General features: G+C 53.2%; 2 protein-coding genes and 1 non-coding gene across 11 annotated transcripts in view; 2 read left to right on the top strand and 1 right to left on the bottom strand.

Moving 5' to 3' along the window:
• LOC107322822 (rho GTPase-activating protein 39-like) overlaps positions 1-9,351 on the bottom strand; it is a 40,652-nt gene extending 31,301 nt beyond the window's left edge. Inside the window, exon 1 of the mRNA XM_015881317.2 lies at positions 9,318-9,351. Coding sequence (XP_015736803.1) covers positions 9,318-9,328 — 11 coding nt within the window. The 5' untranslated portion in view covers positions 9,329-9,351. The remainder of the gene's footprint in view (positions 1-9,317) is intronic.
• Positions 9,352-17,631: 8,280 nt separating this feature from the next.
• Positions 17,632-17,703, top strand: TRNAE-UUC (transfer RNA glutamic acid (anticodon UUC)). Its single transcript has one exon. It is a non-coding gene; the product is annotated as a tRNA-Glu (tRNA).
• Positions 17,704-20,756: 3,053 nt separating this feature from the next.
• Positions 20,757-21,699, top strand: part of RBM39 (RNA binding motif protein 39) — a 29,062-nt gene continuing 28,119 nt past the window's right edge. For all 9 annotated transcript variants that reach the window (XR_014935911.1, XR_014935912.1, XR_014935910.1 and 6 more), the window contains exon 1: positions 20,757-21,067. The gene's annotated coding sequence lies outside the window, so the exon portion shown is untranslated. The remainder of the gene's footprint in view (positions 21,068-21,699) is intronic.

Consider the following 21,699-nt stretch of genomic DNA (forward strand, 5'->3'; position numbering starts at 1 on the left):
GCTAACTTTCCCCATTATGCCAAATAATGAGCATTAAGCCCTACCCTCTGCATCATGTGCTTTAACAAGTTCTGGGTCCATAATAAAATTTTTCACTGTAGTAGCTTAATGTCTTACAAGTCTTTAGTGGGCAACAGCATCAAAGGCTGTTTGAAAACTCAAGTGTATGAATCCTGTGAGATCTCTTCTCCACAAGATCCCCAAGCTCCAGCAGGTCTGTGATGAAGGGCTTGCCTTTACAGGAAGTCTGCTAACCTTTTCCAATAGGCTGCACTTGGCTGTGCCTGCAGTAACCTCATTCTTTATCACAGACACTCATGCACTTGAGGCAAGACCCAGAGCTCTGCAGCCCCCATGACCCTCCTGCAGCCCTTCTCCAGCAGCACGATGGGCAGACATTGGGCCACCTGGCACGTACCTCCCAGACTTTGCCCTCTAAGAACTGCCATCACATTCTCCAGCATCAATTTCTACAATATTGAGGGCACTTAATAAAGAGTATACCCACAAAAATATCCCAACAATTTCACATTTAACAACCTACAGCACTCTTGAGTCAATGCTATGTGTTCCTTACTCCTTATCAGCTCCTCCATTTGCTTTAAAACCACTTCTATTGATACTCAACACAAGACATCTTCTCAGACAGCTCTTCTACAGAGGGCTTCTAGTTTGCTGTGCTACAAAGTTCCTCCACAGGAGTCAAGATGGCCAAGAAGTGGTTTTAATTTTCCATGACGGCTTTATCTTCTTTGCCTCCCATGCTCTCCTGCTGCGATGCATCAGAAACACCTTTTGGAGACAACTGTACAAATGTGAATCACTTTATTCTTCAAAAGTCATATTTTGGCCTGCCTCATTTTACTTGTAATATATGCTGCAATGTATTCCTGTCCTTCACACAGAAAACACAATGTCAGGAATTGGAGGTTTTCTCCTGCCAATTTCCTCTTCTTTCTTTCAAAAGAAAACAAAACAAAAAAAAAAAAACCAAAAACAAAGTATTTGACCTTTTCTTGCTGGAGGTATCCATTCCTCCTGAGCTGCCAATGCCATCCCCAAATAACTCTCATACCACTTCCACTCCTATCAGCTTCTCAGCAGCAGGACAGAACCGTACAAGGCAGGCCAGCACCGGGGCTCCGACAAGGCTGCCACAAGAGGAAGCCCTGTTTAGCAGATTCAGGGGTGGGTGCCAGTTCTCTGGCAGAGCAGTCAACTCTCATTAATTTTACTAATGCTGCTCATCACATCCTTGTGCTTGGAGTTACACTGGCTGCTCCTGGACACGTACATACCAAGTTTCCAGAAGTATCTGCACGTTCCCAGTTTCAAGATGCCCAAAGTGAGACATCTGCAGCTTCCACTATGGATGCTGGGCCAGGCAGGATGGCACTCTGGGCAGCCCCAGCTTCACATGCCCCACACCACCATCAGCCCCAGCCTAGAGCTCCTCCAGCATCCGCAGCACCACTGTGCACAGAGCAGTGCCAATGCCTACATGGCTCCTGCAGAGGTCCTGCAGGAGATGAGAGGCCAGCCCAGCTGCCAGCACACAGCAGAGCAGGCTCAGGCAGGGACAGCTTTGAATTTAAAAGTCACCAATCAATTTTTGCCCAAAGCAAGAAAAGATTTGCATCTCCCAGCTGCTTGTTGCTTTTCTTGATGTCTTCCGTCACCGTTCAGCAGGCGCAAATGTGAAAGAGATGAAGGCCGGCACTCCTGCAGCTCCTGCCTGGCATGGAGCTGAGGGATATGGCTGCCCACTGCACCCCAGTACAGCTGCACTGCCCTTCACCCTCCACCTCAGGTGCCCACAGACACCGCAGGCAGCACAAGGCCATTTGTGCTCACAGAAGGGCCTCCCCAGGGCAGGGATGCTCCAGGCAGCACCAGGACACCTCACAGCCTCAGCCTGGGGGCTGCATGGCCCAGAGCAGTGCCAGAACAGCAGTTCTGGGGAACTGATTAATTCACATCGCATCTACAACCCCATCAAATCCTCACCAGGAGATGACAAAGTGCAGCTTCCAACCCAGGCCTAGCTGGGAGCAAAGGGCAGGAAAGCAGCACTACAGCAGCCCTGTGAAAGATCTAGCTGTACTCCAAACGGCCACTACTGCAAATAGCAGAGGTTCTAATTAAAAGTGTGCTCTCTTTATCCTTCCAAGGGGTGGCTGCCATTTACGGGGCCTGGCCTCTGCTCCCAGCAAGCACCAAAGTGAGGACACAGCAGTGCAGCCAATGCCACCAGCTGTGGGGGTATTCTATTTCAGTGCCCCGAGTACAAGACATACACGGTGCCCCATTTGGGAGCATCTCCTGAAACTGAGCTCTTCCTTAGATTGCCTCCAGTGCAGGAGGAAACCCAGAACCCCAGCACACAGCCCAGAGCTCCCAGGCCTAGCAGAAACAAGTGCTTCTGTCACCCACTTCTACATTCAGTGTTCATCTCCAAGCTATTACACCGAGCTGTTTGGCGGTCACCCAGCTAAAAACCCTGCTAAAAAGACTGAGATCTTCACTTTATGTTTTGGAGAAAGACAAAGCTTCCCTCTATCCCTCAGCAAGCTCATCCTGCACCAACAACACATGGTTACTCAGAAACTGCTGCCACTGCAAGCACATACAAACAGCTCACGCAGCTGAGCAGAAGCTTTTCCCTACCCAAATGGAGACAAAAGTGATTTCATCCCTCTGAAACCAAATAAAGTACAAGCACACAGGCGCAGCGGCACCAGCAGATACTGCACACTGAGAAGTCACTCATGGAAGGTCCGGGCAGGAGATGTGGGAGCCACAGAGACTCAAGTGGCATCTCCTCCTTCACTGAACTGCAGCCCTGCTCACTTCAGCAACAAGAGCCACTCCAATAGGAGATCCCAGTAGAGCAGCTTCACCCCCGAGCTGTGCTCTTCCAGTGGAGTTTGGGTATTTGAGGGCCAGGTCTCCACAAAGCACCTGGTCTCCTCTGTGGCACAAGGTGGGACAGAGGGACCATAGGAGATGATTGGCACTATCAGAGAACAGCTCTCAGCTTGGGCTTTAACAGCAGCTTTAATCCCACGCACCTTCCATGCTGTACATCCCCAGCACCACAAGGACACCAGTACTCACCAAACTCATGTAGCTTACAAACAAAATAAGTAGCTGGCTTTCTCTTGCTTTTGTGAGCTCAACCATTTTGTTGAAGGGGCCCAGATCCTGAACAAACACATGTGGCATCGCATAGCTTCAGCCACAGAAGAACATGGGTCTTACTTTCCTATTCTTATTGCCATCTCTTCTCTTTGGAGAAGGCTTCAGTCACCAAAACCTCAAACCAGGGTACAAGACTGCTTTTTAATTTACAGCTCCGGCAAATTCAGCCGAGCTGACAGGACACCAGGCACATTATCAGCAGCTTCTAAACCCACAGTACAGAAAGGAGTACAGTGCTGGCTTTCCATCCTCATTTTCAGTGATTTTAAAACCAATTTTGGGAAAATTATAGTACCTTTATTCCAGTACCAGGAGTTTCCAAGCTGAAATCATAACCCTCTGCTATAAGCATTCTTCACAGTTGAAGCTCAAGGGAGGGCCAGCAGGGCACTAACCCAGACACAAAGCTGCAGCCCCAACACCACATCCTTCACACCTCTTCTCTGTACCACAACCCAGTCACACAATAACAAGACAACCCATTGAATTAGGGCAGTTCAGATCACTAAGAGAATGTGCCACCATATCTGATGTACACAGCATCTGTCCTTAGGCATGCAATAAACACTTCTCACACCAGACACGCACCCAGCAAACTCAGACTTGCTCCAGGCTGCGCACCCTCACATCCCTTTCTTCACTTGCTGTTGATTCACCACCAAGAATTCATAAAACACTCAGAGCTGCTCTCCTCACCATAGCTTAGAGCAATGGAAGGCCTAATAAAAAAATAGAGCCCAAATCTAATTACTATAGTTAGGGAACAAAAAGCTAGATGGTGCACCTGATGCACAGCGGGATATTGGTAGTTAACAAAGGACAACCAAAGAACTACAGTATGTAGGAAGAGGAAGCAGGCATACCAGGATAGGACTAAATAAAGCATTCATAGTTTTAGAACAAGCTAAGCACGTTGAAACTAAAAGCTGAAGTTGAGCTGCTGTGTAAACACACACTCAGGGAACCTGGATTGCAGTGGTCAGCTGCCCAGCAGCAGGACCCAGCCATGCCTCCTCCCTGACTGGAACCAGCAAGGTATCTGTTACCTCCCACCCCCCACACACACCAGGAGAACAATGCTGCACAAGCAGATTAGCAGGGGAAGGAACAGGCACCAGAACAGCTGGCTGCAGCCAGCAAACCTGGGCCAGGAGCAGTTGGCTGGAGCAGCCCCAAAAGCTGCCATCAACAGCCAGAGAGGAGGTAATGCCGTATGGCACTGCTTCATCCCCAGGGTCTGGGCTTGATTACTTCACCATTGAGTTTCCAATGATAACTCTTTTTTTGGCTTCACTTTGTTACTGAGAGAATTTCATGACAAAACATCCTTCTTTTAAAGCAATTCCTTGCTGCTGCTACATGCAATGCCTTGTGATGGCTGTAGTCAAAGACAGCAGCATGGCTGAACCTCACCTGGTTGAAGATTTGCTAAGCACGTTCCCAACTCAGACAGCATTGGGTTTCTCAGTATCACCAGCAACAGAGACATAAGAAAAAAATACAAAAAACACAAAAGAACAGAGCTACTGATACAGAGCAACTGGCCCTCTGAGAACACATAAAACACCATTGCACTGCATCTTCCCTGCTCCTCTCATGGGTTTCCAGCCAGAAAGCAGCAGCTTTGTTTGCCCAGGTAGGAAGTGGCCCCATCTGCCAAAGCCAAGTGCCTTATGGCAGCATCCCACATCTGCCAAGTTACACACAAACGAGTCCAGGGCAGGTTTGTTTGTTCTTAGTAGACCATAAACCCCACAGCTAAGAAAAAAGGTCAGTTTAGAGGGGCCCAGCAGCACTCAGCTCCCAGCTGGAACAGCACACGTGGGAGCAGGGTGCTTGCTGTCGTCCTCAACTCATCTCATATCAGGGACTTTCCACCTGGGAAGGCAAAGTACAGCAAGAGCTCTGCTCATGGATCCTCTACGGAGCACCAGCCTTCTATTTGCCTCCAGCGATTGACAAAGACACTGATAAACCCCTGTTTTCAAAGTTTTGTGATCTGGAGCTTCAGCATCCCCAGAGAAAGCTTGCCAAACCTCTTTGCCAAAGCAATGCCACCTGACAACATGCAGCGAAGAACGCTTAGGACAGTACCCAGGACACCCCTGTTAACCACTACACCAGAACCTGCTGGTCAGTATTCAACTGGAAATATAAAACAATGCTACTCCTTACATCAGTAACCTCAAGTACATGGAACAGTAATTAGGATGAGAGAATATATCCCAAATAATCACATTTTTTTAGACTTTCCCACGAGGAAAACCGTGATCACAGGAAAAACACTAAGAACCAAGAAAATCTCTCTTGACTAGAGTGTCTAATTCCAGATGTGTGAGCCAGATGGACCCCACGTCTGCTGCTTCAGTTGGTTTCTAGAGAAGGAGGGAAGCATTAAGTGCTTTAAGAAGTTGCACAAAGCAGAAAATTACTCTTCCCCATGAAACATGTGAAAAATAAATCAGAGTGCTTGCTTTAGTGCACACTCATGGCTGAGCTCTGAAGAGGTACAGTAAGTTACTTGATCATTACAGCCACTCTTCCCACAAGTGAACTGCCTCTCTGCTTACCTGGACAGAGAGGAATTAACATCAAATATGTAAATTACGACAGCAGAGCTTGGAAACCCTCTAGGAATCCAGCTAAAACCAGATCCCAATGTCTGCTCTGGAATTTATTTCTATTACAAACAAGAGGTGCTTCACTAACTACTCAGATCTGCCTGGAGGGCTTTTTAAAGGAGACATGTCACAACAAGGCACAAATTATTGTGCTCTATCTGAAAAGGACTGATCAAGCCTAAATGGAACGCTTCAAAATCTGATGTATTTACTTGATCAAAGCTTTCTAGCATCTCCTAATTGCACCATCCACCAAGGAAGCCACTTGGGTAGTACAACAGGAATGGAAGCGCTGGGAAAGGAGACCACAGAGAAGGAAGAAATGCAGCTTCTTTCCTTTGAACTTCTGATTAGTTACCATCAGAAGAGTCTGGTGCGTCTGAAGGTGTTTCTCAAAGACCAGGCTTTATCTGCATAGTCACACACCAGAGCAACAGGCAGAGATCCACCCTCAGGGCCAGCAGCAGGGACTGCTGAGAGCAGCTGGGAAAGGACAGCACTCAGAGAGGACAAGAGGACCACTTCATCCTGCACAGCCTGCACTCCCCCTCCACCCCCTACATGCCAGCAGAGCCACTGGAGGGAAAGCACTCTTCTGTTTCCACCTCCTACCCACCGGTCTTTTCTGTCCTAAACCACTACATCCCAATACATCACACCAGCACTCTCACTAATTGCTCCAGCAGCACCTCCATGGGGCAGGGGTCATCCTGCTGATAACCTCTGACACCTGTGCTGATCTCCAAGAAAGCAGAGACCTTACTAACCTGGCTCACTTAATGCAGGGACCGGGTGCTCAGCCAGGAATAGGCTCACCCAGCAGACGAGCGTGGGATAAGCTGCTGGGAACAGAAGCTTCTCCTGCAGTTGTGGCTCAATACAGAGCGGACATTTACTTATTCAGGGACTTATGTAAGACTGCTAAAACAAGAGTGAAGCACAACAGGGCTCTCAGAGCCCGTCAGAGGTTGTGCGCGGGGACCCGGGCTAAACACCAGCAGGAGGTTCAGATGCTGTCAAAACCAGAAGAGCCCTCGACCGCAAAGCCACAAGTGAGCGCTGCCGCAGGAGCCAGCCCACGGCGCTGGGGAGGCCGCCGGGCTGCGGGTGCTTTCACTTACTGCTAAATTAAAGCTGCTTGGAAAACAACAGCAGCAAAAAAAAAAAAAAAAATCCCCACACAAGCTAGTCTAGTTCTGGTATTCGAAAGCATATTAAACCCTGAATTAATTAGCTGCAACAAACTCATTACTCAGGATACTGAGATTTAATAGCAAAACTAAGAGCCTTACTTTCGGTATCACTGTAATCAGAACATAAAGCGCAGGAATCCTTTTTATTTTGCATTAATCAGCTTAAAAGGGCAGCCAGAGCTGCAGGTTTCCCACCAAACAAGTGCCCTTCATAGCACCCCAGGCAATCCTGCTCCCCACCCAGCCAGGCTGCAGCCCAGCGCTCTGCACCATCTCCTCGTGTGCTTCATGGGGCTCCTTGGTTCCAACAGCCAAACCAAGCTGAGCAATGCCAGCACCGAGCTGAGCAGCTTCTCAAGGGTAAAATGGCAACCGAACCACAGGCTTACCAGCGCATTTACCTATCAGAAATACAGATATGACTCATCTTTTTGCAACTTCAAAGGAACTCGCCATGAATATTCATTAAGCCGTACTGCTGGGGGAAAAGGAGGGGAAAAAAGGAAAGCCTCACGGGTCAAAAAAACAGCCAGAATCCTACAGCAGCTGATGCTCCCTTATCTTTCATTACAGAAGCAATTCCATCAGAGCCAATTTGGATCTTACAGTCCTACTTCCAGCCTCCCAGCGGTGCTGCCGGATCCTTCGCTCCAGCTTTATTGGGAAAAAAGGCAACTGTTTCTGGCACACGAGACTTCACCTGTTTGCAACAGCAGGCAGCTGCCCCAGTCCTATAAAGCCAGCCCCAGAGGAACAGCGGGATTGACTGATAAAAGAACACCTTGTAGCTTAAACACAAATACACAGATGCCTGCAAGGTTCCCTTACACACTGAGCGAGCTGCTCAGCAGCGGCCTCAGCCTCCCCTTCCTCCACCCTACCAGCAGTGCACACGTTTTTGAGATCAGGTACATATGCTGAGCAGGACACATCTGCCCCTAAAGTAGGGCAGCATCGAGTGAACCAGATTCCGCACTCTGGTTGGCACAGTAGATACACAAGTCTTATGCAAGGTTTTCAGCTGCAGATCCAGTAACTGTCAGGCTGAAAGCAGCCTTTGCATCACAAGGAGGGCCATAAAATTCTCTTGGTTACAAAATGCACCAGGCCAGCACACTTGGATTTCCCTCCAGTTCATGTGCTTCCAGCTAAGGCCAAGACATCTGTTTCGGCTAAGCAAACCTGTTGTGAATACCAAAGGCATGTGAACTATCCCACCAAAAACCTGGCTGCAAAATCCGCATTCCTACAATCCACCGCGACCTCAGCACGGCTCCAAAGAGCCTCGATACGACCGACAGGAAAGAGCACATCGACCCGGCAAACAACACACCCAGGGAACACCCGAAGAGCAGCGGGGACAGGACGGGAGCGGCAGCACAAGGAGCAGAGCCGGGTTGGTCCAGAGCTGTGTAGCTCTATGGGGTCCGTGCCCCCAAAGGTGCGCCCCGAGTCCCATCGCTGCCAGCAGCGCAGGCCGAAGCAGCGGTGATGATGGCTGCGGGCAGACGTGGGGCTCACCCCGAGCTACCGGCGGGCTCCGGGTGAACGCCGGTGTCCCGCAGCCCCTCTCGGGGAACGCGTGACGCCCTCACTGCAGACTAACCGGGACCGCGTGCTGCGGGAGGAGATGTGAGAGCGGCAGACAAACTCCACGCTCCGGAGCAGCGCGGATAGTTCCCAGCGCCTCGCACCGAGACGCCGGGCAAGGCGCCAGCACGGCTCTCCCCCAGACAAAGAGGAGAGAGCAGCCAGCCCAGAGCTGCTGCCCCGGGGAGCGCGGAGCGCGCAGGAACGTCCGACCGCTCTGAGCCCTTCACGTCGGAAGGCAGAACACAGAACAGCGGCGGCACCGGCACGGCCCGCGGAACACGACTGAGGCCGACCCCGCGGCTGCGGGATCAACTCCGGGACGGGGCGATTCGGAGCGATGCGGAACCACCGCGGGGGGGACGGGAGGGGGGAGAAGGGCGGCCCGGAACGGGCCCAGGTGAACCCCTGCGGGGTCCCGGCCGCAGCTCTCCGAGAAGAGGCGCAACAGCGGCTCCCTCGCTGGGGCAGAAACCCGCTCTGAGCCGCACCCAGCCCCGCGGAGCCCCGCACGGCACGGCCGCTCAGCACCCGCAACCCGCTCCCACCGCGGGGACCGAGCGCGGCCGCAGTCCGGGACCACCCGTTCCCCACCGCGGGGCAGGACGGGGGGCTCCGGGCCGGCCCCTGCCCGCGGTTCAGCTCGGCTCTGCCCCGCCGGGCTCCGCTCCGCGGCCTGCAGCCCCTCAACAGGTGGAGCCGCCGCACTCACCTCTCCGCCATGGCCCGCTCTGCCGTCCGGCTCTGCCCGCAGCGGGCAGGATGTGTAACCCGACCCGCCGCCCCGCCCCGCCCCGCCCCGCCCCGCCCCGCCCCGCCGCTCGGCGCTGCCGCCGGGACCCCCCGGCCGCTCCCCGGGTCCCTCTGCCGGGGGCCGCCGCGCCGCGCCGCGCCGGGCTGGGCCGGGCCGAGGGCGGGGCGGGGCGGGGCGGGCGGCGGTGCGCGGCGCAGTTCGGGACCGGAGGCGGCCGTGAGACCCGCGGGACGAGGGCAGCCCCTGGCGGCGGCGGAGCGCGATTCGGGAGCGGAGTGGAGCGGAGTGACGGCTGCGGTCCGCGCGTCCACCTCGGGCCGGCGGTGCGGGCGGGGTGCGAGATGACCGGTGACATGGAGCGGGGAGAGAAGGGCTGCTGAGGGACAACGGGGACCCAGCGGGAGCCGGGGCACCTGGCAGAAGCACGGAGCGATGGGGAGGCCGAGCGGTGCGGTGCGTCCCGAAATGATCTATAGGACACGGGCGCCGTGGGGCGAGCAGGCAGCAGCGCTGTGCCATGGCTGTGCCCCTGGGGGCTGTGCCGCATCGCAGCTGTTCGGATGAGGATTTCTGTGTCTAATCGGCACCGGCAGCCCGGGCAGCGCTGTGCGGGAACACCCGGCACGGCCCCGCACCGCACGTGTCAACCATCGGCATACTGACAACAGCGACTCAAAAACATGGAGACAAGGCAGAGCGCTGACAACCTGTGAGCAGGAGCGCTGCAAAGAGCTGAGCCCTGCTCGGTCAGCACAGCCTTCACAGCTCCGCTAATGGAGAACATCGCCAGCGGCACAGCAGAGCCGACAAGGCCCCGTCCTTCCAGGGAGGAACAACACCGTGCAGAGGCAAAGCTTTGTGGTGCCCGAGCTCCAGAGGCTCTGCCCATGGCAGTGTGAGATGGCAGACACCAGGTGGGCTTTGCCTTCAGCAGGGGGTCTGCAGGCTCACACAGAGCACAGCCAGACATGACCCCTCTCAGCCCATCAGTGCACACCAGACACAGCCCTTGCTGTGCTGCGTCGCCGATGCTGTTTTGGCACTGCTGAATAACCGCGGAGTAACTTAATCTGAAGACATTTGAGCAAAGTCCCCCTGCACTTGTAAATAACAAATAGAGAGACAGTGAGATCACGGCTGCCTGCTCGCAGGCTGGATTCAGCACAGATGGAGAGCGGGGCCCTGCAATAGCAGCACCAGGGACATCCCTGGTGGCACCATGGGGCGAGCAGGAGGGGATAAGAGCTGCAGACAGCAAAACTGAGGGCTGGGGCATGGAGCAGCAGAGGCGGATAGTGGGAGTTAACACTCAAAATGAAGGATCCTGCTGTAGCTCTCAAGTGTGGTTAACCTGGCAGCTTTCCTTGCAGAGATGCAGATGCTGTCTGCTTTTGCCAATAAAGGCTGTATCTGTTCTCTGAGGGACACGGCAAATCTGGGGAAATGCTTACTGCCTCCTGACAGCCTCCAGTCAAGGGTTCATGCAGAGACAGGCTGTCTGTAAAGCTGTTAGCAGGCTGACACTGCAGCACCGGCAGGAGCCTCACACAGACTGCAAACAGCAGCTGTAACAAACTGCAAACAGGGGAGATGGAAGGTGAGCAGAGCTCCTGCCCTAGGAACACCAGGAGGAGTGACCCAGTGAGGCTGTGTCTTGCACAGGGGCACCGAGCTGCCAGGGCAGGGTTTGACTCTTTGGGAGAGCCACAGAGCACCAGTGGGAGTGAGCTGTGTGTGCAGCTCGGGGAGGAGGAGGCAGATCCTGGAGGGGAAAGATCAAGTGGCTGAGGGAAAATGCCTCTTCTGCAGGGCCTCTGCTGCGGCTCTCCCTGCAGATCTGTCAGCTCAGGCTTCACGGGCTGAGGAAAACTTCTGCCTGGTGCAATGGCATGAGGAGGTTCCCCCTCCAGTGGCAGGTCGCACTGTGACAGGTACAGGAGATCAGGCCAGCATGATGCAGTGCTGGCCATCAGCACACCCGTGTCAGCAGCAGGAGGTAGACGTGAGATGTCTGTAACAGTCTTTGAAAGTGTGGCAAAGACATCACAGTTACAAACCCCCAGCTCTTTTGCTAGTAATGAAACCATGTTTCCTATCAGGCACTGGAAGGAACAGCCTTTGTGAACTGTGAGGCTGTGAACACTGAGTCACTGCAAGATGAATTAAGAGATGTACGACCAATGGTTCCAGGCCAAAGTATCCCCTTGCTGTCCATTCTTGGCTGCAGGACACTTCCCACAACTACCACTGAAGAACTGCAGAAGGAGCCAGGTGCCTGAGATCACACTGAAATGGTTCCTTCAGCTGCTGCTCCTGGGTGGGTGAAGCGGTCGGTGCTTGGGGTCATACGCCCACTCCTCTTTTCATGAAGTTGCTCTGTTGCTAGTCCTGCTCTCAAATGCATGTCAGGAAATGTCCAGGACCTTGCACAAAGGCATTCCTTGCTGCCCCGACCACTGGCGGGCTGTATCTAGGGCCTGCTTCAGCCACTGGCATGGCTGGTTACCAATGCAAGACCTGCTCTGCTCCTCTGGTACGGTCGGACTGCACCTTCAGGTATAACACTGCTTTGCTTTTGCCTTGCCTTCCCCCTGCTAATGCTCCCCAACGCTGTGAGCCCCCAGGGCTGGGATGGGGAGCAGGACCAGGAGCAGCCTGCTCTGCTGCAGCTCCCACGCAGTCTCCAGGAAGGTGTAATGCCTTGGATGACAAAGTGCCTAACCTGGGGAGCAGAGCCCACACAGAGCCAGAGGAACACTGGCTTTGTACAGCCCCATCTCGCAATGGCAGCTCTATCCCTCATCCCTCTCCCTCACCTTCTGTCTCTTGGTGGCCGTGGTGAGTCCCAGCACAGTGTAGTTTTATAATGAAAGACCCGACAGTACTCCGAAGCATTCCAAGTACCACCACCAAGCCATCTCTTCAAGTGCCTGCACCTGGTGAGGTCTGTAGCTGTGGCACAGATGGATGTGGTCAGTGAACATGGCAGGGATGGACTAGAAGATCCCGGAGGTCTTTTCCAACCTTAATGATTCTCCGATGGTAAGATTTCTTACCATGGGCAGTTCTTTGTTGTACCAGTAATCAAGACAAAGCATTAGGCTCACCAGGGACACAGCTTACCCTCCTTGGAGTTTCCAGGGCTTGGCTGCACAAAGCCACAGCTGACCAGATCTGCCATCAGCGATGGTCTCCCTTAAGCAAGGGTTAGGGCTAGCACCCTCCAAAGGGTGCCTTCTGACCAACATGGCTCTTATTCCATGTCAGGAGGTTTGAGGCTGAAGAAAGCAGATGTGAATTCCCCATTATTTTGGAGCACAGACATCTTCTATAAACTGTCTCAGATCCTTTATTGAATGGGACCAGACTGACCTGGATGCGTGGGCTGCTGGCTGAGGTTCTTTGGGTTTCACACCATGAGAGTCCTCTTCCAACAAATGGCCTTAGCAGGTATGAAGCTAATAAAAACCATCCCTGTTCTTAATTAACCCTGTCTGTGTTTTGAAGCTGCCTGAAGATCTCCAGCAGCCCAGGACTGTCACTTCGGAAGAGCTACTTGGAAACATTTGGCCATTTGTAAAAGAATGTGCTTTCAAGCAGCAAATAGCACTTTTTTTCAGTTGTGGGCACGATGTAAATGTTTATAACAAGCCAGATGTTCTGCAATGGGGCTTTTTAAAAATCATCCTGTCCTGTTTTTTTCCATCTTACCGTCTTTGCTCCCTTGCAAAGTAAGCAGTCACACTATCACGTTACCGATTGGCAATAGCAGCAGCTGGCTGCAACTCAACCTTAGCAGCATGGGATGAGGAAACAGATGGAACAGCAAATGTTCTTTGTTTCCTTTCTTGCTTTCTAAAACAGACTGTGATTGAAAACACAGAGCAGAGGCTTCTGCCATCTTTCCTGCTACTGTGGCTCCCTGGCTGCCTGCAAAGCTGCAGAGGGTGCTCTGGCCGGGGTAAGCGCTCCCCACATCATGGGAGAGCTCTGCCCTTTTAGAGGGGACTGAGAAGAGGGGAAGGACATTGGAGACAATGATTACAGGCCCTTGCAGGAGACACAAGGCTGCAGCTAGGTGAGATAGCTGAGGACTCCCTGTGCTTTGAGTCCTGCTCCTCCTGCTGCTCTTCATTCCAGAGTCCAGATGAGTGAACCACATCAGCTCATTGAACAGATGGTAAGCAGGAGTGTGAGGTGTTTTGCCAGGCTGGATGATAAGGCCACCACTGGGCCAGGGGTGAGGAGCAGAGCCAGACACCTGAACTGCACATAAAGGGGGAGAAGAAGTGGGGAGGAAAGCAGAGGTGGAAATGCTCCCATGATCCTGCTGTCCTCACGTATGATCAGTGAGCATATAGGTGCCATATAGAAAATAGAGAAGTTAGGCTAATAAAATTATCACATTGGAAAAGATAGTCAGAGACAAATGCAAAGTGCTCACTGGTGTTGTAGACTTGCAAGAAAATCCACAAGGAGCGATCTCCAGAAAGAGATCCACCCCCAGTGGCAGTCAGCCCCTAAATGGGCTCTAGGAGAGGTGCAGCCAGGCTCCACTCCTTCCAGTCACACAGCTGAATCATCTTCACCTGTGCTCCCGTGGCTGACTCAATGCTCACCTCAGGTGGTCAATCAGAGGTTCAGGCTGTGATTCAACAGCTCCCACAGACCCTGATAGTCCTTGCCCCAAAGCTAAGCAGACATGGAAGGGAAGCCATGCTCTCAAGTCACTTTCTATGAACTAAACTCTCATGTTCTGCTAATGATGGTTGGGAATAAGTCCACTGGAAGAGGTGCCCTGCCTTGCTTCAGGACTCCCAGGGTCTCTTGCAAGACTGGAGCACAGAGAGAACAGAGCAGATATATTTCTGAACTGAAATGTGTGACCTTACCACTGTGTCAGTTAGAGCTTCCAAAGGACTTCTACTCCGTACCTGACACCTCCTTGTACCCAGTGAGAGCCCTGCTGCTTTCAGTCTGCCCCCTAAAGGCTGACCCATCAGCCCAAACACACAAGGAGGCCAGTGGTGCTCTGTCCTGCACTGGGGATATTATGCATGGTTTGGCTGCATGAGTCCCACCGTCAGCTGCAGGACGGTGCCTGGGGCAGGGGATGCTTGCCAGGGGCGTGTGATCAAGACTAGCAGTGGGAACAGCTATGCTGTACCTGAGCAGCAACATGAGCGGTGGTGACATAGATGTCCTGTCACACTTCAGCTCGCTGTTCCCTCTCACCCCAGGCTACACAAGCTGTTGGAGCCGTCTGTGTTTGCTGATGGCCATGCCAGGCGATGTAATACTGTGGCAGGTACTTGCCAAGAAAGGAGCAGAAAGAACCTGCAAGTGCTGAAGCTAATCCTGTAGCCTGGTGGGTTTTTTTTTTTTTTTTTTCTTCCTTACAAGCCTTGACAAATTAATTGGACTCCCACTTCTGTGACAAAAAGTCCCACCATCAGAACTCTGGAGATAAGGGAAGAAGGGGATTTATAGGCTCTCCTGCAGCATGCCCATGAGTGCAGAGGCTCTCGCTGGCCCTGATGCCTCCTGAGCCATCATCCAGGACTCCGCCTTCCTGTCCAGGGGAACACATTACACGTTCTCAGTTTTATTCCATGATTCCTGTCATTCTTCACCACCACAGATTTGCTCCATGTTGTTGTTTATGGATGTCTTCAACTGCAGTATCTCTAGGCTGCTTTTCTTACCATATTCATTTGTTGAAATAATAATGATTTTATTTTTAATTAAAGTGCATCCCTTTTACCCTCAAGACGATGCCCTGAGACCTGCCTGCACACTGCCTGTTTACTAATACTCACTGATAGCATTTCTATACCGAGTGTGAGAAGTGGTTTGATGCTTTATATCCTTCACCCTTCTCATGCACTTACTGCTTTGAAGACCAGCCATGGTCCTGCAGAAGCCATTGGAAATGGCAGCAAACTCTCTGTTCAACTTGGTAACCACAGGGAGAAGTTATGTTTCTGAACCAGAGGTTGCCAGTGCTGCAGCACCAGACTTTCCTTTCTGCATTCATTGCGCTGACCTACAGAGATCTCCATGAGCAGGGCAGCCACGGATGGGCATAACTAGTGATACTGCTACAGCTGTAACTGTAGATAGATAACTGCTATGGTTATGGGCCTCGTGCAGACTGCAAACCATCCCTGATGCATGCCTAAGCCCAGCATGACCTCCTGGAGCTATACAAGGATGGGGACAGGCACCTTTCCAGGTCAGGCAGTGCTGCAACATTGAGGCCATTCTCATCTAACCTGACTGGTGACACAGCAGCATTGAAGTCCTTTCTGGGAATGGGGATATGACTCCAGGGCTGGGGATGTATGGTGCTGGCACAGCAGCTGGAACCAGAGCTGTCTTCACCTCCCATGCAGTTTATACTGTATTTTGTGCTGCACTAGATCTGGCTGGGATGGAGTTAACTTTTCTGCCAGTCCACATCACACTGTGTTTGGGATCTGTAAGAAAAGCAGGGTTGATAACAGCCTGGTGTGTTAGCTATTGATGAACAGTCTACACAGCATGAAGGCCATTTCCTTTTCCACACAAGTGAGCTGGACCCAACACACATCACCTTTCCCAGCTTTCAGGAGCTGCACTTACTGGGGATCCCTGCGTGGCCAGCACAGACAGTTGTTCCCGCATGCAGCAGTGATATAGGGATGACTTAGCAAAATCAGCTTTTTGACAGTGTTTCCTCCTGGTCAGCTCAGCCCAAGGGGTGCTGCCAGCTTTTCACAGACTCCAGCTGGAAGTAGCACATGTGCTCCCAGAAGCTGGAGAAGAGCTACCAGCCCCACAGTGCTGCCGGACAGGAATTCATAGCATCCCGGAAGGCCCACCCCACCCCAGCCCCACCCCTGCCATGGGCTGGCTGCTCCCCAGCTCAGGCTGCTCAGGGCCAAGCCGTGGCCTCGGGCACGTGCAGGGCTGGGGCACCCACAGCTCTGGGCAGCAGTGCTGGGACTGTAGTGCCCTGCTGCTCCCACCACTGCCCCAGCAGGACAGTGTGAAATGCTGAGATGCAAGTGATAGTGACCCTGCCTGCAAACTCAACACAACTCCTTCATGGGACTGTGCAAATGAGACCTGTTCCCAAAGCGCCCACAGTGTGGTGGGACTGTGATGGACATGAATTGCAAAGTTAGAGAAAAAGAAAGATTAAATGTGTTTGAGCTCTCAACCTGTCCAAGTTTCTCTACATGCCCTATGACAGCGATAGAAAACTGACAGCTTAGTTCTTTAAGCTTCCTGCTGATGGCAAATTCTCCTGTTTTCTGCAGTCATCGCACATCCCTGATGCAGCTGGGCAGCATCACCTACTCTCAGCAGACACATCTCAGTCCAGCCCTGGGCTCCTCCTCAAGGCCTGGCCTTCCACGGTCATGCAGGGTGGACATGAGAGCTCCCCTGGAAACCCAACAGACCCCAAAGCAGCATCTCAGCAGAACAACTCAGTCCTGGCTCATATATAGATCCCCAAACTGCTGCTGGATAATGCAAGTCAGGAGAGGAGAGGTTTCTGTAAGAGTGGAGTGCACCCATGTGAAGGAGCAGCCCTTGGGTAGCCAGAACATAGATGTGTTCACCCAGACAGGTCTGAAGCTGAGGACAGACAGGCTGATGCACAGGAACCCAGATGCCGCCACCAGCTGTGCCAAGGTCTGACCTCACAGGAACAGGCTCCGACCTCCTGCTGAGGAAGCAGGAGCAGTAAAGCAGCGCAGCCCTGTGCCCTGCATGGGTTGGGGGCTGCAGCTCCGATCCTGCGAGGAAACAGCACGTGCACACATGGTGCAGTTCCACATCTCCGCCTTTGGACAGCCTGGAACTTGGCTGGGATCTTCTCTGCTGGCACACGGACACTATCTGCATCAGCTTTGCATTTGTATCTTCAATTTAGTATTTCGGTATCTTTCTTTGCAGCCATTTGATACTATTAAAATAGTTTTGCTTCTGGTGAAAGAGGAGCTCCTCTGAAGCACGCTCTCCATTTGGCTTATTCATTGTTTTTTTTTAATGAGCTCTTTCGGGAGGGATTTCTGTGCTGTTCTTTCAGTGACACTGGATCACACACACCACAGCCCGGCTCACACTGCACCCTCCGGGTCACCCCGCCCCGCTCCGCCGGCAGTCGCAGCAGACGCTCGGTTGGCGCAGCAGTACCGAGCGCGACCGGCAGGCGGCGCTGCACCGCACCGCGGGCGGAGCACAGGAAGCTGGCGGCGCAGCAGAGGCTTTGAGCACGCAGTCCCACATGGTCTAGCGGTTAGGATTCCTGGTTTTCACCCAGGCGGCCCGGGTTCGACTCCCGGTGTGGGAAGGCGCAGTTCTTTTCTTCCTATTCTAGCCTCTACTTTCTTTTGCGCTTTCTCGTTTTCAAATCTGCAGCAGCTCTCAGCATCCGCAGCGCGAGGTAAATAGAACGACCCGAATTCCTGCTCCGTTCCTCCCGCGGGGCCTCACTGATTTGGAGGCATGTGAGCCTGAGTTCTTAGTCGTCCCCCCCCTCAGCTGGTTTAAGTATTTCCATCCACTGTGGGAACAAAATAGAGTTTCAGAAGACAGTTTGTTTAAATCTTCTCTATAAACTGTTCCAGACTCATAAGAGAAAAAAAAACCAAACCTCAAAATCCAGCCATTAATGCTTGTCTGCCACTGGCTTCAGTACGAAACCACTCCATTATGAGTACGGTGGAATTGGCTGAAGCTTATCGCACATGAGACAAACTGGTTTCATCTCACAGGACACTCATACTTTCTCCATTAACCATTTGCCCCCAAGGTGCTGGCAGACTCCGTATGGCAGCCAGCAGCGGCTTGGGCCAAAAGCTGCAAGAGGAGGCCAGGTCACCAACAATCCCATTTGTACCTGGGTCTATGGCAGGGAAAAGGCTGCCAGATACAGGCATCCTGTAAGCAGGGAAAGCTTCCTGCAGAAGGTTCAGCAGTGACACCACCAGCTGCTGTCGCTTTTAAACCTAAGGAAACCTGACAGAGCCCTTAGCCAAAGGGAGGAACAGACACTGTCAGTCGTTACATCAGAAGATCCAGACACAAAGGAACAGACTGCTTCAACTTCCTGCCCAACACACAACCTAGTTTGCTCTGTCCTACAGTAAACAAGCCTAACACTCCCAAAACAACATCCATTTCACCCAAGACAAGAAAGAACATTATTAGCAAGGTAAGGCTTCTTCCGGTGCTCTCAGGCTCCAACAGACACAGCTCAGGATTTCTTAAGCAGGACACAGCTTACATGGGTTGTGTACTTGCCACAACAGTTATTTTCACAAGCTCCCCTCCTCTGGTTTATATGATATTCTAAGTGCAATTCTCATTTGCTACTGTCAGACAAAACATGTTGCTTACACTGGGGACTTTTAGTATAAGGATGGATTGGGATCTCAAGTAAGCATGGAGTTTTTTGTACTAAACTCAGGTAGATATTTGGATACTGATGTCTGATGGCCTACACAGAATATATTGTTTCTGGTAAACAACATAATTTGAAAGGAGGGGTGGGGGGAAACGGAGAAAGATGCAGTCACCACTCCTGGATCCAGAGATGCAAAGCTGGTCCTTGAGCAGTGCTCATGATCCTCCTCTCCCTAAGGAGATGCTCGGTCCTTCTTCAGAACATTGCAGAAATGAGTCCAGGGTCTCAGATAGTCATCAGCTCCTCTCTAACACTGCGACCAAGGTATGACCCTACCCCTGGGCAAAAGCAATTCAAGACTTAGAATATACTGGAATTGGGTTGGAGGGGCTTCATGGGGTCTTGTTCTGACCCTACCAAAATGTGTGCAAGTGTAGTTTGCGAGACCTCTTTCTCCCTCACTAAGTTTGCTTTCTGTAATTAAACAGGCCTGCATAGTATTCACAAGATAAGGAGATGGGTCTAGACAAACACCTTGGCTTTGCAAGGTTCCCTCCTCCAACTGCTCCTCATCTTATTACTGTAGCAATCTCCTCCCTCACCTCTACCAAATGTTTAGGGCAGTAACACTTTTCAGTTTCTTAAAGAGCCCTGCTCAAAAAAATGGAGCAAGGCTTTCCACAGAAAATATGCTCAGGCTGGACAAGGCACCTGTGTACGTCTGCATCTGTATGGGAAACTGGTAATAAAACCTCTGATTAATCAGCTGAGGCAAGTGTTGGGTCAGCTGTGGGAGCACAGGTGAGAGTAATGGAGCTGTGCTCCTGGAAGGGGTGGAGCTCGACTCCACCTCCTCTAGACCTCATTTAAAGGCTGACCACCACTAAGGCAGCATCTCTTGGAGATTGGTCCTTGGTGGTGATTGCCTCAGTGTTTCCCAGCAGACTGGAGGCTTCCATATGGGTGAGTTTTTCCTGTAAATAACCTTTTGGATATGTGCTACCATCTTTATGTTATTGACACTGTATAGCATCTATGCCAAGAACTCTTCTTAGCTGATAACACATATTTTGTTGATTAGAAGACACCAAAGCTACAGTACCACTGAAGCTTTGCATCACTGTTCACAGCTTCTCTGGAAGCTTGGATGATAAGATCTACCAAACACAGTATGGCCTAAAATTGTCCTTTAACAGCCTGAGCTGGCTTTGCAGGTTCTTTTCCTCCTGTCCTGAGTCCACTCTATCTCAGCCACTTCCTTTTTGTCTCCCCAGAGTTACACTTCTCCATTTCTTTAGCTAAAAGCCCCCAGGTGATGAAGGACTGTGGGAGGACCTTCCTCACGTGGAGCTTAACAGCAGAGCTGTGACTTGCTGGGAGCACGCTGTAGGGTTAATCACAGGGATGCTGCAGACCATAGCGCCAAAAAGAGCCCGTAGCCACCACACAAGGCCATAATGCGCCCTGCTGAACCACCAGACATATCTCCCTGTTCTGAGCTGCCCCGGGTGCAGCAGAGCAGTGAGCAGCCTGTTAAAGGGCACCAGACACTGTGAGGACAATCAACTGAGCAGGGGCTGTGTGGGCCACCACAGCTCAAGGGAAGTCATGGGCAGCACAAGAGACACCCCACAGGAGATCACACAAGGCCCTTCGTGTCGATATATTACCAGCAGCCTCAAGGCCCGCTCGCTCATTACGGACACACGATACAACAACCCCATCCGGCCCCACAAGGAGCTGCAGCAGGAAAATGGCGGCGCTGACTTTAAGTTCCTACGGGTCACCTTTGACCTCCCGTGGCGGGTGCGAGCGCTCTCGCGAGAACACAGAAAAGAGGAGATGGCGGTCTTGCTGTCCTCAAAGAGTGTCGCGAGAGTTTGAGAGGCGGTTTCCGGCCGCGCCGTCTCGCGAGAGGTGGCGAGCGCGGGGCCGAGGCCGGCCTCTGTGTCTCGCGATAGCCCCTGCGACGGGTACTGGGCGACCCCGTGCCGTGTGCGGAGCCTGCGAGCGGCGAGACGCGGCGGGCGCCATTTCGGGGAGCAGCCGCTGCGGCCAGAGCCGGGGCCCAGCCCGGGGCCGGGATCCGCGCGTCACCATCGAGCCGTTCTTCACCGCTTGCCGCCCCGCGGCCGGACGAGCGACGCCGACCGTCCGCCCTTTAACCGCTCGGAGAGGGCTGCCGAGCCCTCGGGCCCATCCCCCACCGTCAACGCAGCCAGCGCCGGAGCCGGGAGCAATCGCTGCTATCGCCGCCTCCGCCGGGCCTGGGACACCTCAACGAGGACAGCGGCTGCCCGCGGCGCAGGTAACTGCCGGGGTGGGCCGGGCCCCGGACCGACAGAGCCGTGGCCTGGCCCGCGGGGCGCTGGGCCCCGTGCAGCCCGTCGGCCTGGCCGCCTCCCGGCGCTTCGGCGCCTCGCTCCGGCATTGCGGCTCCGTGCCCCGCTCCGTGCCCCGCTCTGTTCCTCGCTCTCGGGCCCCGCCGGCAGTTTCCCTCTCTCTGTCCGACCCTCGTTCTTTCGGCACCGTGGCTGCTGGCTCTCGGCCTCCCCTCTCCTCGCGGCCCGGCCGTGCGGGCTCGGCTGCTCCCGCGGCCACGTAGCGGGTGGGTCCGGCCGTCCCCGCCGCCGCGTTGTCCCTACCCGAGTCCCCCCACGATGGCGCTGTGTGGAGCGGCCCGGCCCGGCCGCCCATGGGGAGCGGCCCTCGGGCTGTTGACGCGCGGGGCCGGGAGCTGAGGGTGGCCCCGAGGCCCGAATGGCCGCGCGGCGGGACCTCGGCCTCAGAGGAGCGGGGCGGGGTTCAGCCTTGTGGCGGCGTCGCCGTGAACCCGAACTGTATTTCTTTCCTTTTCGGTTGTGTACGGAGCGTTGGGAGTGCCGGGCTGCGGTTGTGGGCAGCAGAAGCGCTGTGTGGCCAAAGCTGTGCTCTCAGCCA

This window comes from Coturnix japonica, chromosome 19 (assembly GCF_054131305.1).
Source record: "Coturnix japonica strain WE chromosome 19, WE-NBRP24, whole genome shotgun sequence".
Lineage (NCBI taxonomy): Eukaryota > Metazoa > Chordata > Aves > Galliformes > Phasianidae > Coturnix > Coturnix japonica.